This window comes from Apteryx rowi, unplaced genomic scaffold (assembly GCF_003343035.1).
Source record: "Apteryx rowi isolate R43461 unplaced genomic scaffold, aptRow1 scaffold_381, whole genome shotgun sequence".
In the NCBI taxonomy this organism is placed as follows: Eukaryota; Metazoa; Chordata; class Aves; order Apterygiformes; family Apterygidae; genus Apteryx; species Apteryx rowi.
Window position 1 is genome coordinate 547,753 of NW_020450319.1, and position 19,975 is coordinate 567,727.

Sequence of the window (19,975 nt, forward strand, 5' to 3'; positions counted from 1 at the left end):
ACAAAAATATTCCACTAACATCTTATAAAAATTCTCACAGAGACAGACCCAAATTCCTACGCTCTTTACTGTTTAACTGACTCAGAATCCTGGAAGCTCCATCTGCAAACTTCTTTTACTCCTAGAAAGTCAAAGATTGAATCTGTCCTATCTAATATGAGAAGTTATTGTAAAAAGGGATGACTTGGTATTTCCGAGTAAAAGATTTGCATATATTTTTCTTCTTGAAAGTCCATACACTTAACTAATACCCTATTCATTATTTTAATGATAAATTGGTTATTTTTAAAAAGTGTGCAATATAGACCCACTCTGTACTTCTAGTGCTACACACACACATTTATACGTACACAGCTAAAGAAATGCGTCATCTCCTCAGTCCTCGTCTGCAGGTATGTTTATACAGAATCCCCTGAAGTGATTTTACAAAGATTTTCATTGACATTCCAAACAGCAAATAGACCTTTTGCTGAATATTAGAACTCAGTGATAAGCACGCAACTTAGTATTTTGTGTGTCACATTAATCTTGAGCCATGTACTACCAATTCCTTCTTTTGCATTCATTACAATTATTGATGAATGCTTCTATCTATCTAGCTGAAAAAGTATTGCCAGTATGCCTATAAGCTAATTTTCCTCTATTCATTCCAGCAAATGAGATGAACACAATCAATTAACAGATGACACAGGACGTCAAAAGAATAGAAAACTGGAGAAACAGAGACATGCTAGAAAAAAATCTGCAAATCATGGTACAAATACCACCTGAATATTGTACACAAAAGAACCTGAAGCTGGCTCTGCAAGCATTTGCAGACAACCAGAGTCATTAACTGGTTCCAGGCTCCCAACCATGCCCTGCTCTCACCCAGAAGGAATCAAGAACCARTTCTCCTTCCCTTAACACCATCAGTTCTGGCTTGGTAAAGCAGTACGTTGTCTAGGACTTCACTTTGTCACGTGCTGACTGCTTCCTGCAAAGTGCAAAGCTCCTTCAGCTCCCACAGCAAATCACTGCAAGCACAAATGTATAGGGGCAGACAGAACCAGGCCATAAAAAAGGGCCTGATTTTATATCCATCTTGATACTTAGGTTCTGCCAGAACATGGTTTTTGTCCATGGTTTTTGGCTGCTGGACAAGGCTGTTCTAAAGTCAAGTCAAGTCATACCCTTGACTGCATTATATTGTAGAGTGGGGACTGATGCAGAGGTGAAGGTGCATGAATTCAGAGGGACGTCTTGGGTCAGGAGACTGGACTGGAAAGAATATTAGGAGGACTAAGGGGGACAGCAACTAAAATGAGGCTGAGGTAGATGAATCACATGTAAGATATTAAAGGACGGGGTTTTCCAAACTACATAAGAGCAAGCTCAGCACTCTCACTTTTTATATACTTCTATGGACAGCTCCTCCTGTGTATGAGCACAGGTTGGTATAGGGCTGAGAGCAACTGTTGCTTCATGTAGCAGTATCTCTAGCTACTTCCTCTGGTGGCACTCAAGTTGGTTAGGTTTTGAAATTACAAGATAGGGGGACGAAGAGGGGGAATACAAAACTGAAAAACACCTAAAAGACATTTAAAGTGATAAACCTTATATTTGTAAATTGAGTTCCTTTCCAAAGCCATTATTTGTTTGCTTACTTTGGCTTATCAGACCTTTTCCCCAGAGCAGGTTTAGTCAAAATTGCTCATTTTGTGAAACTAAACTCAACACAAAAATGATTATTGCAACAAAAATGTTGTAATATTATTTTGAAAGATCTTAATCAATACTCTCAAGGCAGTTTCCCACAGATCACAGGGCTGAAAAAGAAAATACAGTGACAGCCTTAATGAAGGAATTAGTGGTAACACACTGGGGAAAGTTCTCACATAAGGCTTCAATATTTACCATTATAGCTTCAGTACCTTAAGTAAGCTATCCTAGGGCACACATAACATTTAATCTCTTTCTGAAAGACCCATATCAAAACTGCACAGAACTCCTTTTTTCCTATTATGATCAATATTTTGATCTGGCTTGTTGGTATTTCTGCTGTAAACACCCAATAAATACAGTAAAATTTCTATTAAAATAGTTAATTTCAAGTATCAAGTATTTAATTACAAATATGCACAACATTTCAAATCATGCTCTCATTTAGTTTGCAATGTTTCTTGAGGGAGTTACAGAAAGTTTAAAGCAAGGTAAGAGTGCTACAAACCTTATTTTTATTATTTTTTCTAAATTAAACATAAATGTAAATGCATTTAGCTGGAAAAAAAAAAAAAAATCAAATTTACCACAAAAACCTTAATTGCTCAAAGCAGTCTATTTCCTCCAGACAATGGGAATAAAGACTGATTATAGTTACTGGCTGCTGCTATTTACAAAATCAGTGCTAGGGAACAGCTTGCCACCTTTAATTACATCCTCAGCTGGTTGTAACAGCCTCAACAACACCACCATTTCTTCATCCCCCCAAAAAGCTGTAATATGAAAATGGAGGAATTTATCATCACTAATGGCTACAAGAATGAACATAAAAGGACAAAGTCAAACTCTGTCTAAATCTAGAAGTGGAATGTAAAAGATCCCAAAGACACACTTGCAAAAAGTTTGAGAAACATTTATCTAAGGAACAAGAACCAATTTTGAAAAAAGGAAGTCCCAAATTCTGTCCCACAGAACCACCAACTCGTTACACAGTCAATTAGCAAGCCATCTAGATTTTCTTCTTCCTCAATTTCTTTTTCAGTGTGCTTCTTCAGTGGTACTATCTAAAATCTCACCAATAACAGTGTTTGAAAGCTTACCATTCCTGTTCAAGTATCCTGACACACATAAAGCTCCTGTTTTAAAAATCATACTTTTACATCATTTTTCAATAAACACCTGTGCATTCATGCGTTAAATATCAGTGAAATGATGGTAAAAATACTATAAAAACAACCAACCTTTAAAAACATCAGCGACACACAGCCTAAATGGTTTATCCACTGATCTTTGTGGGGGCTTGAAAGAATCTGCGAATAAATTGATAACACCTTTTAGAATTTCTATATTCAATGACCATCTTGACAATTTCTCATTTAAGGGCAAATCAACTATACAGCATTCCAAAGTCTTTGTCCCACTTCTCCCCCCAAAGTTTTGACACACACAACTACAATATCATATTAGTTTTTAAATTAGAAAAACTGCACTCACCAATTTGCTCTAACAAACATTTTCCTTTATACCACTTTGCGAGTTCATCTGACTGACCCCTTGTGACTAGATTTTCTCCACCAAGACCACTTGTTGGGATATAAGCCACATCAGACTCCTAAATAAGAAAACAAACAGAAGTTAAACATACATTATAACAACATCTTAAGAGAAGCAAGGGATGCATTTTTCAGTATTATGCTTCCAAGTTATGCAAGAACAGTTAGCACACTTGTATTCCCCCTTATGGAAAAAGTGAATTCTTTGGCTGATACATTTCCATTCTGTTCATCTCTTTGCTGGTCCTAGTGCTCTTTACCAAAGCAAGGAGTCAGATATATCTAAAAATGATGATTGTAACGTTATTAACTAGAAGCTGAATTTGAGTAAGAAACTCCAACTCCATATTTGACAGGTATATTCCAGTTTGAATTGCTGGTTCAAGCATAATAATTTCAGGAAGATCACAACCTGTCCAAATAGATAGTAGTCTGAACCAAGGAAACATGATAATAATAATCAAGAATGACAAATAAAGAATGTTCTTACTAGCTCATAATTCACAATGAAACATGCTCTGAAATAAAACCATCTACTGTAATTCACATAATTCTGAACATTAAGATGGTCTGTTCTGCTTTGTAGAAAACAGTCCCAATGGACTACAAAACAGGTGAGTACCCAAAAGATTCAACAGACCTAAACAAAGAGGAGGAAACATTACTAGGAGTATCAAGAACAGACTAACCTTATCCAAGGCTCAATAAACACGCTACCAAGAAGAAGGTAATCTGCTATACTACATGCACATAGTACCAGCAGGAAAGTGACACAAAATAATAACCTGGCTGAAACAATACAAAAACCTGGTTCTATCCTCACCCCAGAGCCTGAACAAAGCTACAAAGACCTCAGAAATTTACATTACCTTAAAACCAGCTTGTTTAAGAAACTGGCCAAGCTTACTGATAATTTCCTGAAATCTTTCCTGTTGCCAATTGACCTAAAATAGAACACAGATTATGAGAATAAAATTCTAGATTGTTAAAAATGCAGTTTTACGTTAAGCTTGAGACTTGAACATATAACTGCATGTCATCAAATCAGTAGGTGTTCTTTACCCACAGCATCTAAGGATGTTATAAATGAGATTCTTCCAGGTGGATCAACAGTTGAATGGAGTGAGACCATACCTATTAACATTTAGTGATAGCAACCAACACAACCGTTAATTTCAAAGTCCATTAGTTGATTTGTCAATAAATAGCACCTTGTTTGGGGTTTTTTTTTTAATTCACACAAAATCAGATTCAGCAAGATCATACGTGACACAGCAATAATCTAAAATGCAAACAGTAGTATTTAACACCATTTAAATGCCTGAAGAAAGCTCTTGGTGCCTTGATCTGGATGACCACCCTTTCAGATGTCACACAGTTGCTTATCTGAAATCTAGAGGGAGACTTTCACATACACAGGAGGGAATCCCCCTGCTCATTTTAGCATCCAAACTGCCCTTCTGTGTGCTTTGAAAATACACTGACAAACAGAAAGAAAAATATTGTAAAGTCTAAACACAGGGACTGCAAGAGCTGAGACTCAAAGAAAGGAAGGAACAAACTCCCCCCCCCCAGCTTTACAAGTACTGACCCTTAAACTTAAGGGACCACAATCCCAGAAGGAAGCCTTTCCATTAAACAGAAAAACTAAGCATGTACCTGGTCCATTTTATTGACTGCAACAGCTAGCTGTGTCACTCCAAGAGAACGCACTAATAATCCATGTTCTCGAGTTTGTCCGCCAGTCTCAAACCCTGCTTCAAACTCTCCTCTGCTAGCATCCACAACCAAAACCGCCACATCAGCCTTGAAAAAAAAAAAAAAGAAAGAAAGAAAAAAAAGAAAAAAAATTAAAACTGGTTAAGAGGTGGAAATAATCCAGGTAAATATGTCAATCAGCAACATTTTACACAAAATATACTTTACACAAAAGGAATACTGATATACTTCAAATGCAATTGAAACTGCTTATTTCTATCTCCCTGTTTCACGCTCAATTCAGTGAGATATTATGGCACTACATCATCTCATGCCACAAACCACAATTTTATGTTAAATAGTAGCCAAATCTTGGTTTGGAAAACCTGTCTTCTTCAAACTACCCACCATGGATGTCCACCACAGATTTCAAGTTAACACAAGTGGCCCATGCTCCACAAGCTTAAGAACGGATATGAGAAAAATGTTCTGTTCTCCCTGCTGGGTATGCCCAGGACTGTGCCTAGAAGCCTGAGTCTGGACACATTCATACCGAGAAGCAGCAAAAATAACAGATAAACCACCTCACTGTAGAGCTGGGACAATCAGTCCACTCCATATTGGATGTGGACATTTCACAGTCTACTCAACATGCTGGAACATGCCAAACTCATGAGGTGGTAACTGTGGTTCACACCCCAAAGCTCTCAAGAACACCAGAAGGAAAGTGGAAAGACTTATCCTAGATAAAATATGTAATAGGCTAGATAAATCTCTGCCAGGATATTAACAGCAAATAGGTATCATGCTGTCTATAGCACCGAACAAAAGCTGGCATGTAAGCATAGGAAAAAACAGATTGCACAGACAGCCTTAAATGCTGCTAATATTTCTACTATTTTACTATTTCTACCTATTTCAGCACGTAACAGCTAGTTATACCATCATCACCTACCAAACAATGGCAACAAATATGAACAAGAAAAGCATTGGTGTCAAAAGAAAGATTCAAGACAGTCAATTTCACAGGACAGATGAGGTGGACATAACTGAAAGAGAGGAGAAAAGTAGTGCTTTCTCCCTTTCTTTATATACACATGCTTCTGGATACCAGGAGAGGAAACTAGAGGGAGCATGTTGTCCTAGTTCTTAATTCCCCTCACCTCAAACAGAGAGACTGGGCAAGTGTGAGAACAGCAACAGGATGAGGGATGAATTTCCCCACAACTCTTAATCTCAAATGTGCACTATGGTAAACCCCTCCCTCAAAAAAAAGGGGGGGGGGAATCTGCATTTTCTAAATTGTAAAAACCATACCTAGGGACTAAAATGAATTAGCCATTTATTAATGCTGCGTACCAAAGGCCAGATCCTGACCCTGATAAGGCTGATTTGCATTTTGTATAACAGCAGTTGGGGATTCACCTTGCAGTGGTGGAATTCCCAGCAATACAAAGGCATCAGGGTCATTTTCACATTTGCTTTCTTCCACCCATTTCCTCAGAGTGCACAGGCTACCCTAACAGGCATCAGAGGACTTGTATAGCTCCACTTATTTCCTTCACAGATGCCAGAATAGACTGGCCCCTCACAATCCTGAGAATTGAGGGAACACAGAGATATGTCAAGTCTTATTTGGCCAGCCTCATCTTCTGTTGAACTGATACAACTGCTGGTATCTTTTCTTACACATGTTCTCTGTATTACTTATTTCAAAAGATAAACCAGTTTGAATTAAAAATGTAATGAAAACAGTGTGTCTGAGTCAACATTTTCCAGTGTTCTGAAACTACAAATCCACTTCTAATTAAAAAATCATGAGCTTCCTGTAACATGTGCTTCACAGTGTAGATGATTATAGAAGCCCTACACCACAATTTGAGAACCTCTGACTATCCTGTGGCCTAACCACTGAGCCACGAGATATGAATTCTTACGCAGGGCCTGCTACAGACCTAGAGTACAGTTTTGCAAAATTGGTCTTCCTATGGCATAATTTCTCTATCTGTAAAACTGATAACAATACTTATCCACTTTTGCAAGGCATACTGAGATCTTAAGATAAAACTCTCATTTGAGACTGTGATGATAGCACACACAAAACACACCTCTAAACAGTAGCTTGCCTTGGGGAGGGTGTGTGTGGGGGGGKAACTTTCATTACACCAACTTTTCTACTTCTGAGAACCAAATTCCACTATTTTAAAAAAGGGTGCCTTTTTAAATGGGAAAAAAAATGCTCATTTTATTCCATGTAACCAGATGGATTACTCGCTCCATTTGATTTATTATTTACATAAATTAAATAACTGACCTATATGAGAATGGTAAATGCCATACTAAATTCAATAGGTAGTGCCCAACACTTTAGACTTTACCCACAGTTCTCAAAGCAATAGCGGCATGTAGACACTGCAAATGTCCTATTGAAGAATATATATGCACTCTGTATAAGCTGCATCTACATGACATTTAGTCATCCCATACAAAAATACTTGCTTAAATTGGAAAAAGTCTTGTGTTTGACCTAGGCCAACCTTTTTTTGTTTAAGCTGAAAGCCACTTAAAATCTTTACCTAAAAAAAATTTTCACAGAACTTCTTGTTGAGTAGAACTGCCACATTTGAATAACTTTAAGAACTCGACACTTTGATTTATTTAACTGTAACTTAGTATTCAAATTACTTCCCTAGTAAGTGTGAAACTCTCCTCCAAAGAGCTAACTTATCAAAAAAAGAGAAGTGACTGCCTTTAAAAAGTTTAACACATTTTTAAGTTTAGAAAAACTCATGAAAACTTCAAAGCTATGTTAGTGCCATCAACGATACTATTTCATCTTAGATTTAAAAGGAAGAAGAAAACTTTTTTTTATGTTATACATAATAAAGCTATTGTAAGAAGAGTTTTAGAATGTATCTACCTGTGCGGCTCCTGTGATCATATTTGGAATGAAGTCTTTATGGCCCGGAGCATCCATCAATGTAATTACTTTAGTCTTTGTCTCAAATTTCGTCATACCCACATCCATTGTTACTCCCCTTAAATGAAGCACACATGTAACACACTATTACAACTGTTTTGAAAGCTTCACAGAAATACAAAGAAAGGTAACGCAGTCATGAAATTATATGCATTATAGCTTTAATCTCATTTAGCCTGCACCAAGAAATTGAAAGAAACCTACTTGCATGAAAAGCAGACTTCTAGAGTTATCTCTGGGTAATTCTAATTAGGAAGGAAACAAATACCTAGAATTAACAATACTAACTCCACGCCAATAGACCATGACCCACAAGCACAGTGAAAATATGAAGAGAAAACTTTACTGAGTATTTGAATCATTATTAATTTTACTTTTAATACTTTGCTCTTCAGAAACAGGCACCATACAATAGCAGAAGCATAGCCAAGAATAAATAAAAACAGAAGGTAGGGACTACAGGAATAAGGTTATAATATATGCAAAGAGCCACGTTCAGAACTACTTATTTTCAAGAAGGGATCACAACTCTGACTCAGTTCCACATCTCACTAACAACCCTGTTTTCTGAATGGCACAAAGGATGGATTCACCTGATCAAATGCAGACATCTGTCATACACGTCTGTATCTGAGCTAGTCACCTGCATCTCCCTTTACAGCCAATGAAGAGAAACAGGCACTTAAGTTGCAAAACTACTCATTTTACCACAGATACTTAAAATATTCCACTTTCAATGACAAGAAACATTTAGAGATCGCTCCATAAAACTTTGATTTAAAAATACAAAACTCCAAAAAGGAGAAAATAAAAATAAGCAAAAACAGCAATTCAGAATGCTTTTTCCTTAATAAATTACAAATTATCTTCAGAAAAGAGATGTGGTACCTAAATGCTTAACTAAAAATTCCCTAAGTGATAACAATTTTATGCTTATTAAAATTTTTCACAAAGCTTACCTTCAATTAAATTTTATTTTTCACAAGCAAAAAATACTTGTCTGTCTCTGGTTTCACATGTTAATTACATCCTATCATAAGTAGCTTGTGCTAATAAAATAACAYGTACTTAATTTGGTGTTTAATTATTCTATTACAGACCTGTGAAAAGAACTGAACTTCAACTCTTCTCAATTTTATACCAAGCTACATCTACTGGTACAATAAAAATAGTTACCTCTCCACACCAGCTTTTCCTCTTTAACATCCTTAGACTACATGGTTACAACAACACTACTACTGCAATACTATAAGCCTTACCTGTTGTAAGGCCACTCCTAAATTTTGTTTACTTGCTTCTGGATTGTCCTTCCCCTCGCCCCCCAAACACAGGTTTGTATGTTCACGGTGTAAATGAAAGTAGTGGCACATGCACAAGTTTTCTTATACACATGGACCGTGCAAAAGTGCATCTGCCTTTAAAAACAGCAATAAAAAGTTACACTCTCTATAGACACTGCCTTACTCCATGTTCATCAGCATCACTTGGCATTGTCAAGGTTATCTTTGCAATCAGAGAGCTTATATGCTGTGAAACCATGGGTGATGAGCAATTGTAAAAAATACCTATTATATTAGATAAATAAACTTTATCTTGTGCGTATTTAAAACCACAGGGCAAAGAATTAGAAACACTATGGTAAGACAGAAGAAAATGTGTTTATTACGTTGTGAACAAATAATATCATGTCTGTAACTATATATGATTTTCTTAAAAGCCCTAGAGCATTTTTTTTTAAATGAGCTTGACTGCATCCCCTTTATATACTTCTTCAATATGATACAAGTTAATTTTAAATTTGTTATTTCAAATTAATAAATTGCAGGCAGCGATCAAAAACTACCAATATAGTTAATTTATTAGGAATAGATTTGATATTTAATGCAATGTAAGTCACATGAGGCAAACCAAAATTTCACAGTGCTTGGCTTACAATCCTGACACCCCTCGTACAAAGGATGTAACCTAGACCTTTTTTATAGAGAGATAACCCACCAGAAAAAAACTTGGCAGCAACGAAACAGTAAGACAGCTTTAAATGTACTAACATGGGTACTAGAAACATTCTATTCTGCAGCCCTACACTGCAGTCTACAACACAGAAATATTTGGAGAAATACTCAACTTCTCAATCAAATTCTTATAACCAAATCAGGATATTATATTTTTGGATAATGTATGCTTATATACATTACTATTAAAATATTTGCTAATAAGTATTGAGTAAATATCATTGAACATTTAGCATACTTCTACCAAAGCATGATTAGTAGAATTATATTTACTAACAAATGCTTTTCTTTCAAAAAATAATTTCCATTAAAAGGTAATATTTCTACCTTTCTCTCTCCTCCCCAGTTTCATCCAAGACCCATGCATAGGCAAACGAAGCTTTGCCAGCCTTCTTAGATTCCTGCTCATACTTGTGCATAGTTCTTTTGTTCACATTTCCCAAAAGGTAGAGCAGATGACCCATTAAAGTACTTTTACCTGCATCAACATGTCCTAAGGAGGAAAACAAGCATTATATTAACCTTACTAATTTACAAATTTTAGACAGAGTGCAACCTGAAATATACTGAAAATCACATTCATTAATAATGCTTATTCAATCCACAGAATTTTATAATTATATAAGGTAGAGAAGCAGAGAGACAGGTAATTTGTGTGACAGTCACATGCACCTCCAAATTCATACTAAAAAAAAAAATTGCAAGAATGAAACCAACTCAAAGCGCATTTTGTTATACTTTCAAGACTAAGCACCCGGTCAACCTCATATTCTAGTCAATGAAGTCTGAATGTGACTCCTTCCAAAGAATATTGGTCAAGCAGATGTGCTTGAGAACAGTATGAGATCTCTCTTCCCTAAAGAGAAGAGAGTTTCGCTTCTGTATCACTTCCAGATTCAATCAACACAGTTTTTAATCTCTATACTTGCCTAAAACGTAAGTATGTAATTAACAGTATTACCTATTACCACCAAATTAAGCAGTTGCTTTCCGCCTTGTCTCTTCTCCAGCTCCGCTTTCACATCTATTTGTGGTTTTGTCTTGCTTGACTTTTTCACTGGAGTAGGCACCATATTCTGCTCTTCTGAAACCTGCACTATTTGGGGTGAAAGAGCAGATTTTGAGACTGCCTCAAGTACCCCAGAAGTTACACTGGCATCTTCAGCTAACAGTCCTTTCTGAGGTGTGTTAACATGGCCATTTTCTTCAGCAATAGCACTAGGGAAAACAAAGAAAACACATGGAATAGAAATGTCACAGAAGTTATACAAATATGGGAGAAAAAACAGTGTTCTCTTTACTATCATGTAAGCTCCAGACAGAGTATTTTGTAAGTAACAACAAGCCTATTAAGGTGGAAATGATAAGCAACTGCACACAAACTACACAGATATCTTGCTTTTTAGACAAGTTCAGAGCTGGTAAGAAAGCAAGATAAGAAAGAATCCTGTATAATACATGAAATTCAGATAAACAAGAGCTTCCCACAGACCCTTTTTTTAACAGGGAGGGAAAGAACAGCTACAAAGGACAGCTACTGAGAACTAGTTCTCTCCGAAATAAGAAGCCCACATCAGTTTTGAAATATCAATCCTAAAACAGCTTTCATTTACACTAGAAGTAATGCAGCTGAATGTGGTGATGCTCTATTGTGAAAACACCAGCAATATAGTATAAAAAGTAGATACTAAACATATCTGCATTGCAATTTAGGGTGCAATGTTTATACAGAGCCATAACAGACAAGTTATGTTTATCCGGACAGAGAAGATTGTTTTATGCATAAAATAATAAGGCATCCACGACTAAGGAGATTTGGATTTCCCAAATCCTCTCTTCTTCCACCCCATTCTACCACAGACCTACTGTACTACTCTTAATACTGAATAATCCTAAAAATATTATTCTCTTACACTCTCTCACATTCTTCCTCTCTGATTTGTAAATGAGGGTATTTTCCTAATTCACATAAATGTTCTGCGAATAAATGTGATATGATTTTTCACCTGTTGCGGCAAAGATGACCACTAAAAGCAATAACTCCAAAGAGCAAAAGCTTTCCTGCTGGCTGACAGACTTTCAAGGTAAGGCATTAATGTACACAGCAAGACAGGAACAGAAGTAGTTATTAAGGCACAACAACATTATGCTATAGCACGTTTAAATATATAAACCATTACCATTACAGTATTTTGAAAATTCCTACGAAATGTAATATTTAAAACTTTTTCCAATAAGAAGAGGCTTCTTCCTTGGAAAACCGGAAATCCTTTCCAATTGCAGCACCACTGTGCTATGGGCTTCTTTCTGTGAAACTCATTTCAAGCAGCCTCTCAGACTTAAGTGCTACAAAAGGAAACAGTTTTCTTCCTGTCCATAGTGAATTTTTCTGCCTCCACTTTTCATTTACTTACCAGAGTTTACTTCCCAGTTTTCCTCTCCAACTTTTATAATCAAAACTATTTATTTTGATACTTCAGAATCCCCTGTCATAACATCTCTGCTTTCATTTGATAACACTATGAAACATTACTTCTGATTTTCTATCTGCTTCAGTCCTAGTAGGAGTATTTCCTTTGTATTAGTCCCTTCTCATTACACATCTCAAGAAACAATATAGCTCAAGCATGTTAGTCTAACAAACCAACCTATTTAAGAGTTATGATCTAAAAACTTAAACCTAGGAAATGTTCAGACCAAATGCAAAATTAGCCCATTACTGTAGCAGTAAGCAACACTGGTGATTTTATAGGTCTCACTTTTTTCCTCAATTTCAGAGCCTATCTAAATATCCAGTACTGTAGCAGTGTGATATGTTGCTGATTGTGCCACCCTTTTCATAAGACCCAGAGTCAAGCTTTTGCTTGACTTCCAGTAAGACCCCAAAGTAGAAATGTGAGCATCTGTTTTCAGACTGCAGTTCCACAACTCAAGGCTGGCTCTTTCACCAAGGCCGGATACAAATCTCATTTCTCTCAAATTAGTAAAGCACACAACTTAGTTTATGCCAATCATGCTGGCTGCAGGGGAACAGATGATACCTGTTCTTCTGCATAATTGATAGACATTTCTGCATAAACTCTATTCACAAAAAGTTAACCTATCAACACTTTCAAAACCATTTGAAGGAACAAATGAGTTTATATCAAAATTACTGCACTGGGCCACAAAACCATGACATTTTTGATTTGATGCTAGGAAACCAGCCTTACTGCATCATCAAATACAGTCTTAGACAAGCTCCAGTATACAACATATATCTAGACAAGCTAAATTTCCTTTAAAGAAGGTACATTTAATTTCCTAAACTCCAAAATTAATGGTTCATCATCGCTGTAGATGTAATTACACCTGAACCATTCCACAGAAGAACTAGTTATTTGTGCTGTCTTTTACAGAAAACTTAAGTACCTTTCTATTATGCTGAACAGAAGTCTCTAGTTTTAAAACTTCTTTAAATAGCACATCAAGTTTAAGCTGAAAACCTATTCTAGAGTTGTACAACAATTATCTTCTACAATATCTCTTCAGAGGCATTTTACCTCATGGAAGCTGACTGAAAACAACCAAGGTAATAGAAAGCAAATATGCACAGAACTGCAGTGACAAACCTTTCTACATATTCTAACAATATTTTTAAAAGCCTCTGAATGTTATAAAGTACACCAGACCAGTTTGGCCTGAAGCCACGTATTAAGAGTCATATATGCTCACAGTTTATTTGCATTAGACATCTTCCATCAAGATTAAGACTCTTCCGGTCTTCCAAGTCATTTTTTTCAGATAAATTTCAGTTCACAGTGTTAGTATAACATCTGTCACTTTCACACTGAAGTATTATGACTAYTGCTAATATGCAAAAGTCACACGGTAATGCAGATATGATATTTTACACTGGTATCAAAAGTTTTTCCTTGAAATGCTGACATTTGAAGTTCTAGAAAGAAGTATTCGTATAATATTTGTATTCGTATAGTGATATCAAAATAGCCTTTGAAGTTGGTAACCCAGTTTTTTCTCCCTTTCAATGTCTATGCTATTTCCCAGACCAAATTTTCACAATCAAAAATACTTAAAAAGAAGACATTAGATGAAACTGGAATTAATGTAAACCAAAAACCTAACTCATGTTTTCTACAGCTTTCCAAAATCCTCAAAGACTGTCACATGAAGCCTATCAAAAGACAAAAAAGTATCCTGAAAGACAGACTATTAGTAAACTTCTAAATTTTATTCGTTTAGCTAGGTAATGATTTTTTTCTAGTCTTAGATTCTCTTGCAAGTCAAAGCATACTTCAGTAAGGTTTCCATAAAGCAGGATGAATGCTGAGTTGCAGAACCCACATGGATTACAGCAACTTAGAGAATCAAGGTTACTGCCAGATAAATAATCGTTCTCTCACTTACAAATAGCTTTTACTGTGAATACAATATGGCTGCCCAGTACTTTCTATTTTGGGCAGTGCAAAGAAGTAGTGCTAGATACACTAGTGAAATAATGACTGAAACATGAGTCTAGCTATCATAACATTAGGCCTTGCCACTATTTCAAGGGTACAATATTTGAAAAGTTAAGATTGCTTCATTTAGTGTTTTCCAGGTTTCAGATACTACCACATTTTGGAAGTCTGAAAACAGTCTGTGCCATGATCAAGCAAGACTGGCTGTTTCAGAGTAGAAACATCCTAATAATGGATAGAGTGTATTATCTACTTATAGATCCTCTCTGATGAGAGGATTCAGCTTTTTGGTGAGCCATGTTAGGGGAAGAAGAGAGTGAGTTTCCTGATAAGTACAATTATATAGTCCCTCTCTTCTAGACGGGAAGACTGGCTGGTGAAATGTACAATTCAAGTCTCACAAAAGGATGCCTAGAGAGGTCTAGTATAGAGAGATCTAGCAAATAAGACCCTGATGGTTATGTAACCCTCATGGCAAACAGATGAGTAATTTATTGAACAGCTTGGTAACAACTCAAAGAAGTTCAAAAGGATGTCATGGAGCTTCATCTTTAAGTGTTGATGAAAAATGAATGACACTGAAAATGTTTTTCAGTAAGTCTTTTCCACCAAGATTTTTCAAAATTACTCAATGGTATTGAAAAATTTGCCAGAAGACAGAACATATAGGAGAGCACACTAGTAACCTAGTATGTTCCTACTGTACTTCCTAATCAACTGTTTTTTCCTTATAAGAGAACTTGATGGAGGTGCCAAGAGCAGTCTCAGTGAGCATGTTCTATTAGCCAGCATTTGTGCCTAGCATGCCTGCCAAGTCACTGCTAGCTGCTGCTGCACTGCCGTTGAATCCATCAACTTCTGACTTCTTTGAAAAGACAGAACTATGAAGCACCTCGTATGTGCAYTGAGGTCAGGTACCAAGAAAGCTTGACCACCAGCTACTCAGTGCTAGAGGACAAAAAAGCTTACCATAGTTTTTTGTTAGCAAATCGGAAAAGACATACAAAAGTCTGGCAAGGACCAAGACTTGGTCAAAATTAGAACTGCCACATCAGAAATTTCCTATGTTCTGTCTTGCTGACAAGGATAAGAGTAAACTCAGTAAAATAATATGGTTACATCACCATTTTCTGGAAGCACCAGGACACAGAGGAATACAGCACATGCTGTTAAAAGCAATGCTAAAAGTCACTCATCCTCACACACTTGTGTTCACTGAAGTTCACACTAGCACGCATTCAAAGAAGAACCTGAAAAGTTTATCTGCTGAAGACTAACCCTGCATAATTTAGCTTTAAGCATTATTTTCAATCTTATAGTCTGCATGCTTAGTGAATTATTTTTATACAACCGACTCTTTCGGAGTACTTACAGTCATTACAGAAATGTCTACATTTATTTCCCCTTTCAAAATTATTAATTACACAATATTGGTCAGGCTGGTTAAAATAATCACCCTTTTTTGCTAATATCTTTTCCTGGCTTCCTTCATGACTAAACAGGAAGAAAAAGCCTGGTCATTAGTTTTGCTAGAGTATCAGAAAAACAGTTTGTCAGAGTCGAACAAACCACATTTTCCATAGACTATCCTATTAAGAATACCTAGCATTGGCATCAAAGGCAATCAGTGCTCACAGCAATTCACAACTCCTAATAATCCATTCACATTTTAAGAAAGATTCACTTAGGAAGGGTCATGCCTCATAAGAAGACTGAATTATATAGACTGTATAGCTAGTCAAAGAAGGGTTATTTTGGTTAATGCTAGGCCACTGTTTTAAAAACATAGTCCATGAATTATCTTCAAGATCCCACAAAAGCTAGTTCATGCATACTATGTAATCACTTGCAGTTGTTAAATTTCTTACGGTCTCTGCACCAATGCCATACAAATATTGAGATGGTGAGGAAGCAGCAAACTGAAAAGTTAAGAAATTTGGATTCTAAAGCACCTGTAATAATTTATTATAACTGCTATGAATAATTTATAATGCTGTGCTTTTGGTCTGTGATATACACTGCATACTCAAGAGATCTTTATTGTCTATAAGCCCTTTGCAGTACAGTTACACAACACCAATAAAAACACAGGTTGAAAAAAGTTAATAGAAATAGCCTTAGATGTTACTAAACACAGATTCATTCTGTTCCCTGACAGCTCACTCTTATGCCACCAATATTCCAGGAGATAACTGCAGAATTAAAAACTACTAGTACTCAGGGAGTTGGGGAAAGGGGTTAATGTTCTGTATTTTCAAGTTCAGAAGTGGATATGTAACAGCTACAAAGTCATGTTAAGCTTGTAAGAGAACACTAGTGTTTCAGCTAACCACACCACATTTAGCACATCAGCAAGACCTCACACACAAAGCATGGAAAGAAACCTGTAGGTTGGAAAGCAATCAGGCAGAGCAAAGTCCACTGCCATGAAGCAGGGGAGGAAAAATTCAACGCAAACACTGTCAAGGGCCTCTTCCCCCAAAACATGCAGATTCAGAACTGTGCAAGAGCAAAACCTCAGTTCTTCAAGTCAAGGCCTCGTGCGTTGGTAGTGCCTTCACAGTGGCTTCGGGGATGAAAGAACAAAGGAGGCTAATACAGATTCCTTGAAGCAGAGGTCTTTAGACAAGCAGATAACTTTCCAGTTTCAGTTGGACTTCCTTCCATATTGATCAGCTGTGCTCCAAATCTCACACTCTTACAAACTGCTCCACTTCATTCCTCTTCTTCCTAGCTTGAAGCTAATGACAACTCCTATGACAACTCCTCTTCCATTATTTTCCACTCATCTTACCCCTCCTAAATCTACTTCCCCAATGTGGCTAACATGACATTTGCTACCATCATGCTGTCACGCCATACTACCCTGTAATCCTTCCTTATTTTATCTAATCCTACTGAAAATTGTATAGGATAAGGACTGCTATGTTCATCCAATTTCTAGAGCAATAGAGGCTTGGCAATAGCACTAAGGGAGTTTAACTACCTTCACAACGATAAGGATTTATACTCAGAGGGATTACTAGCAGATCCTCAAGAGTTAATCTTTTCTGTCACAGAAAACCACATGTCACTAAAATGGAAGCAAGCACAATGCTAACTGTATTTCAGGGTCCCTGACGAGAAGTAGAGTGGCTGATAACCATGTTAGAACCAACCATTTTTCTCAAAGACTAAGTCATCGTCCTAGCCTATCCAGGAATTATAATAGCCTACAGACAGGGAAGTATTCTTCTTACCKCCTCCTTCACTAAGGAGTGGGCACACATACATAAGATATAGCAGTTGCTAAGTATCAGGCATGCAAAATTCTTTTTTTAAAAAAAAAAAACATTTTAAATGGTGATTATTACAGCCAAAAAATGCTATCACTGCCATCCCCACTGCACTTTTGAAGGCCTAGCCTGCAGATCCTTTTCACTCATTTGAGACTCCTTTTTAAAAACTTTTATTCAAATGTTTTTAATCCACAGAGAACCCCATGAAAAACTCCAGCTTATAAAAGGTTTAAGAGAAACACTAGGGATGAATTTTCAGGAATGTAGTGATCAAGTCCTGTTGTCCCTTCCAGGGTCGCTAGTGGGGGGACGGGGGAGAGGGATCTGTGTTCTCTCTTATATAACACAACTCTCAAATACCACAGAAAGCGGATTTTGAAAGGCTGAGGAACTTTTCATTTGGAGTTTATTGCATCTAAGTAGCTAAGAGACATCACTTTCATTCAGCAATTGCATTTAGCAGGTTTAAGGAAGCAACATCAGCCTCACACCTATCAAATGTACTGAAATACTAAGTACATACAACTGCTTGCCTTCCATGCAGTTTCATTAAGGATGCACAAAACACAGTAAAATAAAGACCACGATACCCTCTTACTCCTAAAAATGCTTTCCAGATCAGAATTGCAAGTATTGTGGGACTAGCAGGGGAAGTATGCACTGCTTATGCTTGCTAATCTTTTTCCTGTGGATGAACCGTGGAATTTCTTGACACAGACATGCTGGCTATTACAAGACTGGGTTCAAAAACAAAGCAGCACATACAAGTAAGAAAAACCAATTAACTGTTATGAATAGAAACAGCCTAATTCAAGAGGGTGCATGTGCCACAGAATGCCACATGCAATGGTATTTCACAGAATGTATTCCCAGCATGCTTGACCTGTCCTTACATATTTCTCTAACTGTTGGCTACTGTTGAAGGTGGACCCTGACCCAGCATGTCTTTTTTTATGCTCTTACAAGATATACCCTAACTTGGAACTGTTGAGTAGTATTTCTAATTTTCCCCCAACCATCCTATTTTAGCCAAAGCACAAGCAGGACCAATTTCTTCTCTACAACAGTTGTACCCTGGCCACCTGTTAAAGTTAATAAAAGCTGTAGAGGAAGGCAAAATTTAGCCATAAGTGATCATTTTCCCCGTAAATTATTCTTAAATGTATTACTTCCTTTGAAGAACAAGCAATTACAGTTAAGATTTATTGATTTCATAATTCCACTTAGAGAACTAAATTTAAAATAAACGAACCCCAAGAAAGTTCAGTATTCTATGAAGCGGATGTTTAAACAATCTGACTAGCTGATATCTCTCTGCACTATTCATAGTGAAAGGATTTGTTAAACTCAAAACGTGAGGTACCATCTTCTGAAAGTAATTATGAGTCAAACAAGAAGCTGAGATGGTTAGTTCTGGAGAGTGACACTAAAACTGCTGTAAAAATAGAAAAAAAAAGAAGAAGAAAACTTGCTACAGGTGCATCAGTCTGAAAGAAGAGCTGCTGATGTACCTTGATGTATGAGGGCTTGGCTTACCATGGAACTTCAAATCCCATAGATTGTTTCTTTCCAGACACTGTCATTTTGGTAACTTTTCGCACAATTTCAGATTCCATTCTGGCTGWCTGGGAATCCCTTGATTTTCCTAGTAATAGACAAAAAGTAAGTTTGAACTTAAGGTTGAGACTAAATATACAGTTTAACAAGTTAAATTCCTTCTCTTCAACCCAATGATACCAGTCTGTTACAATGATGAATCCTCACAGTTAGTTTTCTTACTTGCATTTATTACATATTTATTCAAGTTAATCTCAAACATTTATTGTGAAAATCTGTTTCTCCAACCATTCAGATGACAGATACACCATTTAAGAGCTTTACTATTTGATAGGAGTTCTGCAGAATTCCAGTAGTATTTTACGCAAGRTAAGGAAGATGAAGAAAGGTTTTGCAGCTGCTCACTAGCTGATTAGGTTAATCCTTATTTAGAGTTCTGCTTTTGCCTTAACAACACTGAGCCTCTAGGCTACTGCATGGTAAAATGTCTAGCTCAGGTACTGCTAATAGCAGCACAGAGCTAAGTGTGGGCTACCAAGTTTCCCTGAAAGCTGGGAACAAATAGTTGTCTCATACTGAATTATGTCAAAGTAGCCAAGCAATTCCCAAGCTGGCTAATTTAAAGGTAATTTAGGAGTAATTATCAGAGTTGAATAACTTAATTCCCTTTTTGTCTGTGGGTTTTTTTGTGTTTTTTTTTTTTTTTTTGAATTTACATTCAACAGACCTAATAGTG

The 19,975-nt window shown here is 36.6% G+C and overlaps 1 protein-coding gene across 3 annotated transcripts in view; it reads right to left on the reverse strand.

The window, feature by feature from the left end:
* Window positions 1-19,975, reverse strand: part of HBS1L (HBS1 like translational GTPase) — a 66,402-nt gene that overhangs the window by 7,835 nt on the left and 38,592 nt on the right. For all 3 annotated transcript variants that reach the window (XM_026074228.1, XM_026074232.1, XM_026074231.1), the window contains exons 5-12: window positions 19,219-19,327; window positions 10,906-11,162; window positions 10,272-10,437; window positions 7,873-7,990; window positions 4,914-5,060; window positions 4,124-4,198; window positions 3,196-3,313; window positions 2,943-3,011 (exon numbers count right to left, since the gene is read on the reverse strand). In XM_026074228.1, the coding sequence (XP_025930013.1) occupies window positions 2,943-3,011; window positions 3,196-3,313; window positions 4,124-4,198; window positions 4,914-5,060; window positions 7,873-7,990; window positions 10,272-10,437; window positions 10,906-11,162; window positions 19,219-19,327 (1,059 nt within the window). The remainder of the gene's footprint in view (window positions 1-2,942; window positions 3,012-3,195; window positions 3,314-4,123; window positions 4,199-4,913; window positions 5,061-7,872; window positions 7,991-10,271; window positions 10,438-10,905; window positions 11,163-19,218; window positions 19,328-19,975) is intronic.